General features: G+C 44.3%; 2 protein-coding genes across 2 annotated transcripts in view; one reads left to right on the forward strand and one right to left on the reverse strand.

Moving 5' to 3' along the window:
* ZFYVE9 (zinc finger FYVE-type containing 9) overlaps nt 1-13,740 on the forward strand; it is a 54,649-nt gene extending 40,909 nt beyond the window's left edge. Inside the window, exons 11-19 of the mRNA XM_058030744.1 lie at nt 1,980-2,204; nt 4,494-4,576; nt 5,280-5,384; nt 8,161-8,311; nt 9,407-9,487; nt 10,473-10,635; nt 11,456-11,561; nt 12,448-12,624; nt 13,137-13,740. Of these exons, the coding sequence (XP_057886727.1) occupies nt 1,980-2,204; nt 4,494-4,576; nt 5,280-5,384; nt 8,161-8,311; nt 9,407-9,487; nt 10,473-10,635; nt 11,456-11,561; nt 12,448-12,624; nt 13,137-13,298 (1,253 nt within the window). The 3' untranslated portion in view covers nt 13,299-13,740. The remainder of the gene's footprint in view (nt 1-1,979; nt 2,205-4,493; nt 4,577-5,279; nt 5,385-8,160; nt 8,312-9,406; nt 9,488-10,472; nt 10,636-11,455; nt 11,562-12,447; nt 12,625-13,136) is intronic.
* Nucleotides 13,741-15,036: 1,296 nt separating this feature from the next.
* CC2D1B (coiled-coil and C2 domain containing 1B) overlaps nt 15,037-17,038 on the reverse strand; it is a 28,433-nt gene continuing 26,431 nt past the window's right edge. The window contains exon 25 of the mRNA XM_058030745.1: nt 15,037-16,624. The gene's annotated coding sequence lies outside the window, so the exon portion shown is untranslated. The remainder of the gene's footprint in view (nt 16,625-17,038) is intronic.

Raw genomic sequence — 17,038 nt, forward strand, 5'->3', positions numbered from 1 at the left:
GCCTGTAGCTGTATTTGGGTAAGAACAGATGGGAAGGGGAAAAGGAAGTATAAATGAAGAAGAGGCGATTAGTGAGGGTAGGTGGAAACTGCAAAAGCAAACGAGTGCCAGCAGCTATTTTAGATAAGTGAAAATCTTTCCCATGAACACCAGTGGATACACTGGTTGCACTCACTAGCAGGATGCCCACGTTGGTGCATTGGTGTTTCACTGAGCAGTGTCCCAGCACAGCTGACAGAGCTGCATTTGCACATGGGCAGGAGCAGGGATTCTCAGCAGCTGACATTTGATGTGGCTCTGTTATTCATGGTGGTTTGACCAGTAGCTGCTTTTCATCAAGTATGCTCAGCTGAGACGTTGTAGCCACTCTAAGAGTTCTGGAGTTTGATCTGGGTGATCATGTCAGCTTTGGCCTGTGTGTATCTGTAAAATTACAGGTTGGCTTTGTAGGACAGTGGTAAACTCTGAATGAGCCTCACCCTGCTATGGGATGCTGGGCTGCCAAAGCTGTCACCTTCTAACAGGGAACCTAATAACTTACTTTGTGCAGCGTTTGTGAGTACAAGAAAAAAAATCCACAAAGGGGCCCTGAAATTTGAAAAATAAGGAACCTCTTGAGCTTATTTGTTAGATGGAGTATAAAAGGAACCTTTTGCTTACAGACCTGGCAGTCACTATATGTAAAGCTGGAGGACTCAAGGGAATGTGAAGGACAGTACTGAGTGATGATTGTGCCAAGGTGGTCTGGAGAGGTGCAAAGCAGCATGGCCACATCTCCAGAGGGAGGGCTGGAATAGCTGTGTTATTATAACTTGTATTACTGAGGATGTCAAAGTATCACTTCTGTGACTCATAGTTTTACTTACTTAAAACCTGGCATTTGTCTGAATGTGTGTAAAAGGAAGAAACTCCCCAGTCGTGTCCAGTGGATGTGCAGATGGAGAGGTGCACAGCACTGCCTTGAGTTCAGCTACAAACACTCTGTTATGAGGTCCTGAAGGAGCAGAAACTCCTACTTAGCAGTCTCTGTCTGCAGGTGGGAAAGTCTGGGATTGCTCCAGAAGCCCAGGAGGTCTGCATGAGTACCTCAGTCCCGTGCAATTCCTCATGAGTGGTGTGATCAAGCACACCACGCTCTCTGAAATTGTCTTTTTCTTTGAGAGCAAATCAGCACTGTTAATATTCACATCTTCCTATGGAGAATTGTGATCAGCTGTTCTGTACATTATTTGCATGCTGTTGTTGTCATTTGGTAAAAGGAATCACACCATGGTTCTTTGCTTCAGTGTTAAATGCTGTGTTGGATGCTATAATAACCTAATCAACATTCAGATTCATTCAGCCATTTGAGTATAAACAATTTTGGAAATCAGAAGCATCAAAGAGTAAAAATGTGAATAAAAATTAGTGATGTTTCTCCCCTGTGTCTCTCTCAGTTGCGTTTTACATTAAGTGTACTAATGAAATAAACAGTCTTTTGTGTAATTCTTGAAATGACCTAGATCCTCAATATGTGTCTGAGCAAGCACCCCAGTGGTTTGCCTAAATGGAAGGACAACCAGGGGACACTAATTGTTTGACCAGGTGCACATTCCTCCTTAAACTGCAGCTGAATCCAAAAGTTTAGTTCAGACAACAGCAGCTACTGCAATGGAGCTCCCTTTAATATCTGTAATGCCCTGAAAAAAGGCTTTGTGGGGATGTGTCTGTAGTGCCAGGGAGAGGTTTCAGGTACCACCTTAGCAGCAATACTGGTCTGAACTCTCGTGTGGTATCCTGAAAGGGCAGTCTCAGCCTGGCACAGGTTGCCCAGACCAGCTGTGGTTGACCCATTGTTTCAGGTGTGGTTAATACACATTAATGCTCCAGGAAGAAAAGTGAATTTAACATGGATTTTATTACCCCATCTGAAAAACTCCTGGCATTCTTGATACAGCTCTCAATCCAGTGAAACAATGAACTCTTTTTTTCCCCCACAGGTAACATTGTTGGCAACCTGGGACACTCCTTTTTCAGCCAGAGCTTCCTTGGAAGCAAAGAACACGGAGGGTTCTTGTACGTTGCAGCGACCTATCAGTCCCTGCAGGACCTGGTGCTCCCAACCCCACCCTACCTGTTTGGCATCCTCATCCAGAAGTGGGAGACCCCCTGGGCCAAAGTGTTCCCCATCCGCCTGATGCTGAGGCTCGGAGCTGAATACAGGCGTGAGTATTCATCCTCCTGCAGGGCAATGGGTGAATTCTGCTCCAGAGCATCCCCAGCCATGGAGTGTTACCTGTCAGAGCCACCCAGGCTCCAGCAGGCAAGGGAGAGCTGTGTGTCAGACCCACAGTGCAGCATTGAGGTGATGGTGGGACCTACGGCCTTTTTACAACTCTGCTGGGTCATCAGGGAGGCTTTTGTGGAGATAAATCTAGTTGTGAGCATGTTTGTATCCATTTAGTGACCTGAGAGTTATGTGCAGAACAAGTCTGATTAGCTGGTGTAGATAACATCTCAAAGCTCTCCCTTGTGTTAAGCTCTTTCCATGCTGAAATGAAAGACCATTTCCTTTTAGTTTTTTAGAACCATGTTCATTTGCCAGAGAGTAACAATATGTGTGCAGGGGCAACAAACTTAGCAATTTGTTGCAAAAATACTGTTGGAAGTAATAATAAATAAGCTGAAGAGAATGTTTCATCTGAACAAAATCTTAGCAGTTAGCATGAAATTGGCATAAAGTTAAGTTAAAATAATTTTCAAAAGGCATTTACCATTGCTGGAGCAAAGACATTACTGACAGTCTGTCTACCATGGTGGGCCAAAAATTGTATGTATTACTACTCATCTTCAGTTTTAATTGGCATGTCTCATTAATCTAAATTACTATGAAAATGGTCTGTTGCTAATTTTTCTCAGAACTCTTTCAGAACATTTTAACAAAATAAGTTTTATGATAAGCTGTGCAGAGATTTGTTACTCTAACTTTTAAAGTTTTGAGACCATCGGGAATTTTCCACAAAATATATGTGTTCCTGGAGGAGAAAAATAAAATCCTCAAAATTTGCCTTCTGAGGATGAGGACTGAATGTTAAACTTGTCCAAAGGAGCATTCATGTTAAAGGTGTGTAGGTTTTTGTGTGTATCTGCAGGCATTTTTGAAGTAGTGCATTTATTCCCATCAGTATTTAGAAAAACAAATAAAAAAATGCTCATGTTTTGGATGTGACATCTGTTTCTGAGCACAGAAAGAAGTGTTTTGATAGTGACAAAGAAAAGTACCTGGGAAACCAGGCTTTGCATCATTGCTACAGCTGTGGTTTGGATTTAGAGGTATTCCCTTGAGCTGTGCCAGTTGTGACTGCGGGGCACTGCCTCAGTTTCTCCTGGAAGGTTTCCTGGGTTTCCTTCCATCCTCCTTGCTGGAGGAGCTGTCAGATCCCAGCCATTTGTGCAGTGCTGGCTGTGCAGATCAGATGCAGGAGGCCCTGGGGTTGCTGGGTGTGCAGAAAACATCTGCTGAGCATCCACAGATCAGCCCAACAGCCCAGGCTCAGGGAATCCAGTGCATCTGGGATGGAGCTTGAAAGCAGTGTTAGACACAGGAAATTCAGCCCTTGCTGGTGCCTCATGCAGGGGTTGGTTGCATGTTGTGTGTGGTGCTTCCAGGTATCAAATCAGTGTGCAGAGGCTGGAGCTGATTCCCATCAGGAAATCCTCGTGTTATTCACATGATGCTGAGCACTCTGCAGTCCCTTCTGGCCACACTGGGAACTGGGAGTGTGGCATTTGGGGAAATCAGGCTGAGTGTTTGCCTGAGGACAGCTCAGGAATCCTCCTTCAAACATGTGTTTAGGAAACCTTGGCATTATGTGCCAGAGCATGAGTCATGTTCCAGGCATTGTGGTGGCTTCTGCTGCAACATAACGTAATGCAGCCAGATCCAGAATTGCATCACAGATGTTTGACAGCTATGGATGTCAGCCAAGGAATGCAGATATTTTACATCACTGACATACCGTAAATGTCCTTTAAATTGTTTTTGATGTACCCCTGTGGAGTTTGCCTGATGAAATAATGAAAACAGGAAATAAAATAATCTGGGTTATCACTTGAGTGTCACGTGTCAGCCACAGAACTGAAAGACTGATGATGCTGTAGTGGAGAGCAGCAGGATGGTTGTGCAAAAATAGAAGCCATTTCCAAGAAGGACTTAGAAAGGTCATCTTTGCCATCAGGGCCCAGGTCACTCAGTTCATTCTGCAGTGTGGCATCTGTAAGCTTTCCGCATAATTATTCTTGTTTCTAGAACAGTGGGCAAGCAGCCATGATGCATGTGAGTCATTATAATGTTGAACCCTTCTGCCTTTTTGCTTTTTAAATTCCAGTTTTCCCAGTCTCTTCTTTAGCTGCTGCTTACTACATTCAAGTGAGGACATCATATTTGGGTCTGGTTTTGCGCAACCTGAGTATGTAAATTTCCATCTGACCTGTTCTTTTCTGTTTTATTCCAGTTTATCCATGCCCACTCTTTAGTGTCAGATTCCGTAAGCCTTTGTTTGGAGAGACTGGACACACGATCATGAACCTCCTTGCAGTAAGTCTGAGATGGAATCTGTGCATGCCATTGGTGTGGGTGGATCTCTGTGGGGAGATGGGGGCTCCAGGTAGCAGCTGGAAGGCCCAGGAGATGCAAGAGGAAGTAGTGGGGATTTGGGTGAATTCCCCTGCTGTTACTGAGAGTGGATGTTAGCTTTCAGCAACACAGTGAATTGTAACAAGGCACCCAAATCAATATCCCAAACCTGGCTGCTGGAGGATGTTTGGATTTTGAAATAAGTGCATTGTTTGCTCAGACTGCTTCCTCAGAAGTGCTGGGTCATCACAGTGTGCAGTCACAGGTCTCTGATTACATCGTGCCCTGACTGAAGGGATGTTATTATCTCTCCCTACTTGGCAAATATTTTCAATATAGGAAATTCTCTTTGATGCATGACTTAATCTCACTGCTAGAAAAACTAATAACTCCATCTAGTAACAGAACACAGAGAGCAAATTTTCTCACATACAGTGATGATATTCAAGGTTGGAGAACATTAATTTTGATATAGGAGATATTTTTCATTTGTGTACTGCAATTACATGGGTTACATGCTGTGGTGTGTCTGTCCCTCCCTTCCTTCCAGTCACTGATTACAGTTATTTGAATGGGCTAAGTAGTAGTCACCAGGATAGTTATGGAACCTGCAGTGTTAATGATGGTCATCATGGCTGACTTGAAATCTTGTTTTAATTCTCAGGACTTCAGAAACTACCAGTACACACTGCCTGTGGTGCAAGGTTTAGTGGTTGATATGGAAGTCAGAAAAACCAGCATCAAAATACCTAGCAACAGATATAATGAGGTAATGCTTATAAAACATACATTTGTGTACAGTTTCTTTGTGATTGGAGTACCTGGGATCTAGAGGAATTTTTATTTTATTCACCACCACTAAGGAAAAATGCCTCAAAAGCAAATAGCAACTCTGTGAGGCACACAGCTTTTGGAAGTGAATGAGCCTGGCTTCACAGGAAGAATGCAGTTCCATTTACTATTAATTAAACTCTTAAACACTTTTTCTTCAGGTTTTTGAACTGTTTACATAAAGTGTCATATGTTTGATTTGAGCAAGTTGACAAACTTTACACTTGAGGAAAACAAGGAAGAAAACATGCATTAGCTTTTCTCATTTGTTGTGTGTTCCCACTCAAAGCATTTAGTAGTATTTGTTGGATTGCTGATTATTTTATGTAAAAGTTCCTTCAACATTGAAATTTTATTCTTGATTTCTGGTGTGAAAAAATCAGTCAGCATCTGTAGGAGTTAGTGCTGCTAACTAGAGAAAGCTGGGGGAGGAGGTATTTGAACAGCAATGAAAGGGAACAGTGGAGAAGGGATTGATTTAGTGTTCTGTCTGAAGAGAGGGGGTAACTTGGTGGTTTGAAACCTGTCAGAGCTGGGGGGAGAGCAAACCTGAACAGAATGGTATTTGTAAAAGTTCTTGTAAGATCAGAGCAGAATGCAGCTTTATCTCAAGAGGGAATTTCCCTGCAAGAAGCATATGAGTAAAATAAGTGAGTAAAAAAAATCATTGAATAAAAAAGTGTTCTTTTATGAAGTTTGAAAAAGATGAAATTGATGAAGATAAAGAGTCTGTTAAAAGGTGTTTTAATTTTTGATGCAGTTGTGCCAGAATGGGAGAGGTCAGTGAGGTTTGAATGAATCCAGTCTGGCACAGACAGTGCAGTTCAGTGTCAGCTGTGCCTGGTGTTTGCAAGGTGCCAGCTCCACTTGTGCCAGGCATGGGCTGAGCAGGACTGGGAGGGAATTCCTGTGTCAGGGACATAGCAAAACTCTGAATTGTGCTCGGGTTCCCTTCCCAGTGTGATGCAAGGATTCAGCTTTTTAAATGGAGAAATTGTTACTTATTTAACATTGTCCATAGCTTGTGATTCATTTGAAAAGTTGTATTAATGGGAATAATTATGTATTAATGGGAATAATTCATGAGTTTACTTTGAATTAAGATTCACAGAATATTCTGTGTTGGAAGGGACCCACAAGGATCATCAAGTCCAACTGTTAATGACCCATAGAGGGATCAAACCCATAACCTTGGTGTTACCATCACCCTCCTCTAACCAACTGAGCCAGTCTCAAGATGAATTAAATAATAACACCTTTACTTTTATGTACTCAGGACTGTTACTCAGATATTTTCAATATCTAAAAAGTGAAAAACTAATTTGAAATCTCATGTGTGTATTAAATGGGGAGAATTCAACCTGTGATTAACAAATTCCACATTAATATTTAGTTTTTCTATTAAATACATATTTTTGTTTTCAAAATTATTCAGATTTTCTAAAGCTTAGAGGGTCTTAGTTGTCTGTTTAATCCCTCAGTAAAGGTGACTGTTATTCCTTAATCAGCTGCCTTCTAAGGAAGCACAGTTGCCACATCCAGTTGTTTCTTGTGCTGAAGGCAACTGCTGGGCTCCACAAATGTGGCTGTTCTGGAGCTAAAGTCCAGTTTCTGGAGCATGGCATGATCAACTGGATAATGAAAGACACTGATGTCTGATGCAAAATCTTAATTAAGTTTCCTCCCCAAACATTATACCTGTGCACATTTGTCAATAGTGAGCATCAGTTAATGTTCCTGACACTGTAATTAAGGTTTTACGTTGGACTGAGAGAGACAAATGTGTTGTGTGTAGCCTGCATGCTTATGAGCTCCAGGAAGCAGAGGTGGGAGTGTGAATGCTGTTAGGAGATGTCAAATAATTCAGTATTTTTCTGGGTTTTCACTGCGGGGGGATTTGTGTCATTTAATTTGACTTTTTTTATTTTAAGCAAACATGTCATTTTCCTGTTTGGAACAAATTCCAGAGTTGGGTGACTCCCTCAGTTTTCTTTTGTATCAAAAATCACCAAGCCTGAGCCTCCATGAAGAGGAATAGTGGAGAAAAGAAGCTATATAATCTACAAGGGTATTTTGTTGAGGTGTCTAACTCACTGTATGTTAGGTGATAGTCAGCAGAACTGAAGGGCAACTGTGTCATCAACTTTTTTGGATGCTTTCTGGAGGCCTCCTTTGCAGAGAAAGAAAATTTGGATGTTTTTTAAAAGTCTTAAATTGGGAACACTGATCCCAGTTTCACCAGTTCATGCAGGTGAAACACAGAGACACTGAGGATTTGGTGTCTGGTTGCGGCAGAAGAGGCTCTCCCAGTCTGAGAGCCCATGAGGCACTGAACTGTGGAGGGGCATTTATGATTTATGTAATTACAACTGCAGTTGTGTAAACAAGCCAAGTATTTCTTCCCAGGGTTTTTCTCATGTTTTTTTTCCCTGTGTATTTTTAAAACCAGGTAGAGATAACAGCTTTTGCAATTTCTGTAGCTCAGCCATCCCTTCTACCACTTATCTTAATTGCACAAAAGATGGCACTTTCAAGTATCCAGGCAGTAAAAGACCTGAACCCTCTTCTCAAAAAGCAGTTTATGGTTCTGAGTGCTAAAGCCTGACGTGGAATATGAGAACTTGAGAAGCTCCTCATTAAACTGCTCCAAGAACCACCTATTTATGGAAGTGCTTGATGAGCTGGGTGGAAATGCTGAAGCTTTGTGTTTGCAGATGATGAAAGCCATGAACAAATCCAACGAGCACGTGCTGGCAGGGGGAGCGTGTTTCAACGAGAAGGCAGACTCACACCTGGTGTGCGTGCAGAACGACGACGGCAACTACCAGACACAGGCCATCAGCATCCACAACCAGCCCAGGAAAGGTGAGGGCAGCCCTGCCTGGGCTGCTTGGCCCCTGTGGGCCTGCCCCAGCTTTGGGAATTGGCTACAGCTGGGTCTGGCTGGGTTTCACCCAGTTTCTGTTAGAGAAAATCGGTCTGACCACTGGCATCCCTGGCTGGGCAGCTTTGTGCTGGAACTGGCTTGGGCAACACCTCTCCATTAATAATGAGAGCTGGCTTTGGCATTATGGGATGTGCAGGTGAGGCTGTGGTTGCCTGGGCTTGACCTACACTATGTGAAAGAAAGACTAGATTCAGTAGGACAGAAAGTTAAATAGGAATAACCAACCACAGCAGCACTGTAATAATGCATCTTCAAGCAACTTCTCATTTTCACCTTAATTAGACCATCTAATTTCCAGGATATATTTTTGTTACAGTAGGCTGAAGGGCTGCAGCAGCTGTGTGCTGAGAATTTAAATGTTGTGTGTTTGGGGACATTTCTAGCAAAGACATTTATACAATCTCCAAATGAGAACAAGACAGAGGCTGATTTGGATGGTTTGCAAGTATCACTGGTGACTCCAGCAGATGTACTGGCATAGAATATCACTTGGGACTGATGGTCTTGTCTGACTTCTGTTAACTTCACCTCTGGAACAAGAAGAGGGATGTCCAGGAGGAATTTCATGATGCTTAGTAGTCATTGAAGATAATTCTCCTTTAAGTCAAGTGGCTTTGAGCTGTGGCCTTGCTGGTGGGTTGGTGTTAGTGTGATCCATAAACAGCTCACTCACAATCTGCCACCTGCGTAGGAACATTTAGAAGTCAGTTGTGTACTTGGTTGCCCAAAATTAGTAATTCTGAAACTCAGAGGTGTATAGAGCATGGAGAGAGCGAGTGTTAAAGCATTAACTTAGACAAAAACTGTTGTCCAGTTTAGAAAATAACTGGGTGATTTGCCTTTGCATATCCAAGCTTATGATGTGCAGTACAGGCACCATAATTCTGAGCACTATTTGTCCTGATTCAGGGTAATCACCTCTCTGGCTGATAGAGCTGATACCTGATTCTTGGGTAAGGCAATGCTTTGACAAAAGCCTCACTAAATCTCTCCTGTTGTTGTTGTTGTTGCAGTGACTGGTGCCAGCTTCTTTGTGTTCAGTGGAGCTTTAAAATCCTCTTCAGGCTTCCTTGCCAAATCCAGTATAGTGGAAGGTAAGAAACTGAACTGCTTGCTTAAAACACACTTCTCTCTTTGCCCAGCTCAGCTCTGCAGCTAAAAGGGCTCTCTCTGCTCATATGCCTTGGGCCTTGCAGTCTTGCTGCTGCTCAGCTTTATCCTACTCCTAAGCAAAAACCACCCAGTTCCTTTAACAAGGAGGAATTTGTGCAGATGCTGCAAAACAGGGTCCCAAGAAAATGAGGGTAAGATACAAAATACTTGGCTTGAGAGCCTGTGATGGATTCACTGGTTTGGGTTGAATGAGGCAACTGTGAGCCTAAGAAATACAGAATGTGTAATCCACCAAGCAGCAGAGGAAGCCCTGCTAAAATTCCACTGCTTCCAAATAGCTCTGCAGTGTGCTGGGGTATGAATGTGCATTGTTGATGTGCTTGTATGTGGGCAGAGAGAACAGGACAGGTTGAAAGCACCGAGCTGGCCCCTCTTGGATTTGGTTTGTTGTATCACAGAAGGGGCTGCCCTGGGGTGTTGTGGCTGGAAGCTGTTAGTGCCTGCAAGCTGAGCTGCACAGCTGTGCAGGCAGGAGTGGTGCAGCAGTGCTCCTGCCCTTGGTGCCCACTTTTGCCACTGTCAGGCAAGCACTGACATGTCAGCCACTCTCACTGCTGAGTGCTGCTTCCAGAGCCAGCAAAGGAGATGGCTCAATGGAGCAGTGTCTTGTGGTGCTTCTGAGGGTGGCCTAGAGCAGGTGTCAGATTGTGAGGCAAACTCACAGGGACTTAACTACAGCTGACTTCACCTGGGAGCTGCCCTTCTCTTACTGCTGTGTTTTCCCTCATCAGCACTCAGCAGGTTTGCAGTTTAGGAAGGTGACTGTTCAGAAGTCTGGTTATGGAGCACTGCTGCCCATGAACATTTCACCTCTGTTGCAAACACATGAAGGATGTTTGGTTTTTTTCTGTATAGGCCGTGTTGGCATGGCTTATCTTGGCTAATGAGGATTTCTTGATTCCCTAGATGGAGTGATGGTCCAGATAACTGCTGAGAACATGGACTCTTTGAGACAGGCCTTGAGAGAGATGAAAGACTTCACCATCACCTGTGGCAAAGTAGATGCTGAAGATCCTCAGGAACACGTTCACATTCAGTGGGTAGAAGATGATAAAAACTTTAATAAGGGGTAAGTAGAAGAGCACTTGATGTTGGTGCCTGTTAAAAATTTTAATTGATCTTGTAAGGCACATGAGTCTTCAAATCAATAGGAATTAAAAGTCTGCACCTCTGTTGTGAGTGATAAGATGCAATTAATTGTAATGAAAATGGAATTGAGATACCAGAGCTTTGGGGCATCAATTTAGAATATTGGCAATGCTATGGATTTTTTTTGGCATTGCCAATATCCAGTTATTGGAAACCACTAATCTGTCTCCAACTCTCAGTGCTTAACCCTGCACATTGTGGTCACCTTGCACTGTTGGTGCTTAGTTTGCATTAAGTAAAGCTGGAAACAAAATTGCTGAACATCAACAGTATCTTTGGACACTTGATAGTTAAGCCAAAAGGAAGGTGGATTTGGCTGCTGAAGTCTTTATGGCAATAAAGTGCTGTTGTGATGGATTCCATATTTCAGGACTCAGCACCTAGAAAAAAGGATATTTCTGTAGTTTCAGGCTCTCCAGATCAATCTTAGGTTCTGCAATCAAGTCCTGGAATGTGTAAGTTGTGTTTTAGGTATTGATGGCCTACACTGAGTTTACAAATTAGCAAAAATCCAACCTGTATGAAATGCCCAGCTGCTCTTGTCAGAACCCTACAGGATCTCAGCTGTGCTGCAAAGCCTTGTTGGAAACCTCCAGGAAGTTCCTTCTGCACCTGCCTTGTGCATGTGACCCCTTTCAGGAATGCCCTTTGATTCCAAGGTCATTCTCTTCTGCACAGGGCTCTGTCCAGCTCAGTTGTTGTGCTGAGTCAGAGCTCACCCTCCTCCCTCCCTTTTGCAGCGTTGTGAGCCCTATTGATGGCAAATCCATGGAATCCATAACCAGTGTGAAGATATTCCACGGCTCCGAGTACAAGGCCAACGGGAAGGTCATCCGCTGGACAGAGGTGGGTCTGTCAGCCCAGGGCTGTGTCCAGCTGCTCCCCCAGACACCACAGGGAGCAGCCTCTGCTTCCCCACGAGGCTGTGGTGCCTTTCCTGCCTGCACAGGGTGGTATCCTGCAGGATCAAAGGGATAAAACATCCTCCCCCTGTCACAGCCCTCACTGCACCAGCCAGCGCTGCTCCCATCAGGGTGTTCAGCATGTGTCCAGATACCACAACAACACTTGCTGCCTTACACACAGAACAGTTGGTTTCATTTGCCTTTGGGTTAAAAGCTGCTTTTCTACATGGAGACAAATCTTAATATAAATTGCTTTTTAGAAATGTTATTTCGAGCCACTTTCTCTAAAATGTTGCATGTTAAAGTGTTGTGGCATAAATCACGCAGAAACTGCTTGCATGGCTGATGTTGCCTGTGACTCTGCCAGCACACAAATGCTGGTGTCAAAATATTTCTGTAAGTGTTTCACTTTGCCTGCTGAGGAGGAACCAGGTTCCTTACTCTGCAGCTCAGCCCCCATGGGCCCTTTTTTCTAAGGTCACTTGGGCTCAACAGAAACAAGTGCAGTGACCAAAATAGCAGAGCTTTTCAGGCTTGCATTAAAAGTGTAATTTTTCTGAACTTAACATCTGTTTAAAAGCAGGTTTTTATTAAAACCATGTGCGATACATAGTGAATTTCCATAGCAAGGCTTTTGACCAGAGCTAAGAGGTTTCAGAGGACTATTTAAATTTAAATCTTTCTTCTGAAGTTTTTATTTTTTCCTCCCTACAGTGACTTGTCTTTAGGGGTTTTTGCTGGGCTTTTCTGAACAGTTACTTCTTAAGTCTTCATTTGTAGAAGTTTAAAAGCCAAGTGTTATGTCTTGTGGTGACTCTTCCCTTCAGGTGTTTTTTCTAGAAAATGATGAGCAACACAATGGGCTGAGTGACCCAGCTGATCACAGCAGACTGACTGAGAATGTGGCAAAAGCTTTCTGTCTGGCTCTGTGTCCTCATCTGAAACTGCTGAAAGAAGATGGAATGACTAAGCTGGGTCTGCGTGTTACACTGGACTCAGATCAAGTAAGTCTTTAATAGTTTGAGTTTAACTGGGGGATTGTTCTCTTGCTCATTCCCCAGAACAGGAATACACCACTTAAACCAGGAGAATGCTGAAGCAGTACCAGTATCAGATGCTAATCAGGTGGTGCTGGCTGCTGTTTGGTGTTCTGGGACATCTGTTAGATCCAAGGCCAGCCTGAATTAACATTGGCTTGACCCCCATGTGGCACGAGCAGCACCTGCTGTGTGCTCAGAGCAGACTCTTAATTGGCCTTTTTGCCAGCAAGTGTGAGGGTCCTGCTCATCCCAGGGAGCTGCTGTGACAAAACAGGAGGAAAAGCTTCCTTTTGCTCAGGCAGCCACTGGGAACACAAAGAAGCACAAAGACAAGTGGAAAAGCTGCTTTAGTGCCTGCTCGATCCAGTTCAAGTTCCTGACTTCCCTGGGAGATACCACAGCTTCTCCTCCCTTCCTGCCCCCTGACTCACAGCCTCGTGTCCTGTTCTTAAAAACCCCCTCTTTGTATTTTTTAGGTTGGTTATCAAGCTGGGAGCAATGGACAGCCACTGCCCTCTCAATACATGAATGACCTGGACAGTGCCTTAGTGCCAGTGATTCATGGAGGGGCCTGTCAGTTGAGTGAGGGGCCAGTCATAATGGAGCTCATCTTTTATATTCTGGAAAACATCTCATAAGAGGACTTCATTTTCTGTTCAGACCTGTTCCAGCAGCAGTTGTATCTGAATCATTTGCACTTTAAAACTGGAAAATTAAGCTTTTGTTAACACTATTGGGGAAGGGGGGAGGGGGGTGGGACAGTTGTTCCATAATTCTAAATCTTCTATGCATTGTCAACAACCAGAGGATCAGGGCAGCTTCTATACTACAACATGGCTATGCTATCCTTGCAGCTAATCCACTTCTGTTACTGTTTAGAAAAATGCTCATGTTTAAAGACTTACAGTCGTGTACTCTAAATGCTCAAAGGGTGCAAAGATCACTGGGGCGTAAATAAAAAGTGAAATTCCAACCTTGTACTGTCTGTAGATGGACATGTAAGAAACAATCAAGACCTCCATTCTGACCTCATCCTAATGCCATTGTGGTTATTCTATAGACATTAAAATGTAACGTTTACATTGTTTTGACCAGATTATTGGTTGAAATATGTTTGGAGAAGCCCTTGAGACATAGGGAAAGCTTCCCTAGCCATAACCCTGTTTGTCTGTGCATCCAGAGGAGCAGGACAGGCAGCTCTCTGCAGTTGTGTGTGTGTAATAGGCTAGTTTCCTCTTCTCCTCTATTTACCACAAAAGTCTGTCACTTGGGCAGCTTTCTGTGATCTCCTACAACTACTCTGCTATTCTGTACCTTGTTTACAAATCTGTCTGAAGCAGAGGAAAGATCAGCCCTGAAGTGCAGCTCCATCTTGTTCCTTGTCCCCAGTAGGTCCTGCTTTGAGATGAGTCCCAGCCAGGGCAGCTGTGTCCCCTCCCTGCTGTTCGCTGTAGTGTAACGCCAGTGTCACGTAACCCGAGCCAGCTTGTACTTCATATTGCAGCCCCATGTCCAAGCTTACCTGTGATACCAGTGTAGAGTGGCTGTTCCTGCATGTTCTGCTGAAAAAGGCTTTGTGGTCAGTTCTGAACATGTGCACTCGGCCCAGTGCTCTTGGTCTCACCTGAGAGGGCTTTGGTAAGGAGAGCAGCTGCTCGTGTCTGCCAGGGCATTAAGAAGCTGGAATTGAGCATCAGCCAGAGGAAATGTGGTTCCATGTTCTTACTGTCTCCATGGAAAGCTGCTAACCAGTGGCAAGAGCTGTAAGCAGGAGAAGGGGTTTGGTTTGTTTAGCCAGTCATGCAATGCAGCTCTTTTGAGTCCCTCCCAGGAACAGGGGTGAAGGTTTCTCCTCCTGTCCAGAACTAATTCGTTTGGGAAGAGAGGTGCTAATTTATGGAGAACATTTGTGGTGTCAGACACTCCCTAATGCCGTCCATTCTGGGGGAAGCTGTGGCACAGTAACACCAGTGGCCTTGCAGAGATAAAGATAAGTGCCAGGCCACTGTGAGACTGAGGCTCTGGATTTTAAACAAATCAACACCATTGGCTGGCCAAGGGAAAGGTACCTGCACAGTGATAAGTTTTATAGACAGGCAGCCCAGTGTCTGCACAGAGTGCACTGGGGAATAAATGGCTGCTGCTTTTCAAAAAACAAAGTACGACAAATCCAATGTTCCCAATCACAGCTGGCACCACCCAGCCCTTGGAGAAGACAGGCCAGGGAACTGGGGCCAACTCCACAAGCAAAAGCTGGCCAGCAAGAGGGAGCACAGTACCAACTTACAGGGTGTCAGATCCAAGTGAACCTTACCTCTGGCATTTGGGACAGGGTGGGTGACAATGCAGCTCATTTAGAGGCTCCTGCTGGCCAAAGCCCCTGCTCCTGCCTGAGCAGCCCAGCTGGACTGAGGCCACCTGATCCCCTCTGCACCCTGGCTCTGCACACTCTGGGACACAGCTCAGCACCACACGGTGTAGGCACGGTTCCACAGCTGGAAGAGCATTCCAGAAACTTGGTAATAATCTTCCTCCTAGAGCCTGCACTCCAGCTTTGCCACAGCAGCAGCTTTCCAGTTACTTTAATTGCATTGTTACGCTTAATAATGCAGTAAAAGAGGTGAAAAAAATGTTTATCTTTTCTTCTTTTGCCCCAGAAGTCTTTTAGGTTTGGATTCTGTTTGTGCAAAACACTATCAACTGGTGACTGACATGTCTGCTTCAACCATAGCCTTTGAAATGACCTTAATTACCATGTTGTTAAGAAATGAGTACTTGTTTAGAAAAAAATTGTACTTTTAAAATTCAGTTAGTTAACACTGCAAAAAACTGCATATTATATTTTTATTTTCAACATGTAGTTTTGTATATTAAATTTATTGAAATTAAAAACTAAACACTGTATTGTCTTCATCTGCTCAGGAAGACAGAGGCAGAGCTGCCTGACCTGTCTGGACTCTGTTCTGTCTCCCAACCTGCCCATCCCTGGCACAGGCACATCCTCCCCTTGGAGATCCCTGGTTTCTGTTAGCTCACAGAGATTTAAAAACACAAACAGATTTAGTACCCTTGGTGGGATGCTGCTGATCAAAAAGCATTCCTGAAAATGCATCACGATCCAGTTTTCTTAAAGGACAAAGTGAGACTATTTTCCCCATCACCTGGAAGAATTGTAAAAGCTTATTTTTGTAAAAATACAAGGAACATTTGGGAAGCAGCAGAGTCTAGTGTACTTTCTTCTTCTTTAAATGAAAACCCCAACACCATAAAGGATGAAGGCACAGTACCTTTCTGTGCTGGACAAGCAGTGCAGCAAGCACAGCACACAAAATTGGGAGCTAGAACAAAACCAGAGGTCTGTAAACACCAACCTGCTGGGGGGCCCTGGGGCCTTTCCTGCAGAAAGGGACAGCCCTTGGAGCCTCTCGTGCCAAGGGGGTGCACAGAGGGGGGACTGGCACCCCTGAACTGCTGCCTGAGAGCTCTCCTCTGACTTAGGAAACAAAAACAGACCCCAACCCAAATAGGCCTGGACAGGAGAGGACAGACAAAGCAGTAGCAGACTGTTCACTGAACCACGCCGGCTGCTCAGACACTTGGGAACAGTTCTGGTGAAGATCTTACCTGTGACTTAACCAAAGAGCTCTGGCACTGCCTGAGGGAATTTTTAAAGGGCTAAACCTTTCCACAGCACTCTGCATAGTTAATGTAACATTCGTCCTGGTGCTACAGCAGTAGTCCCACATTAAGGCAATTCTGTCTATTTTGGGCAGACCGGTCCCAAGCCCTGCAGCAGCGCATTCCCAGAGCCTCCCTTTGCCTTGGAGTTATTAATAAGCACTATGGCTGTTATCAAAATAGACATTAGGTTCAGTAGTGCATTCATTTAACATCTTTGGTGCTTGCAGCTTAGCAGCATCTTCCTGCCTTCGCTCAGCCCACGACTTCCAACATTCCCACGGATCTGGGGAAAACAGCACAAACAAACCCATCAGAATTCCTTGCTGCAGTGCAGAACAGATGCTCACAGCTCAAGGAGATGTTGTATGGAAAATGCTGACACCAAGGTTCTGGATGGTCAACCAGGAAAATCAATGGAGCAAAATTATTAAGCTCCAGTGATGGAAAGTGCCTGGGCATGAGGCCAAGTTGTTATTTCAGGTATGGTCATCAAACGTGTCCCTTAGCCTGACTGGAGCTCACGGGACCTCCTGACCTCCTTGGCTTGGAGGACACCACCAAAACAGGCCCTTTGACACCCAAAGGGTGACTCCTGTACTGAAATGAGACCTCAGTCTCTACAATCTGACACCATTTGCCACACCTTTGCTTCCAAAAGGATGTCACTCTAAAGCTGATGAATATTTGCTTAACTGCC

The sequence above is a fragment of the Melospiza georgiana genome, chromosome 9 (assembly GCF_028018845.1).
Source record: "Melospiza georgiana isolate bMelGeo1 chromosome 9, bMelGeo1.pri, whole genome shotgun sequence".
Taxonomy (NCBI): domain Eukaryota; kingdom Metazoa; phylum Chordata; class Aves; order Passeriformes; family Passerellidae; genus Melospiza; species Melospiza georgiana.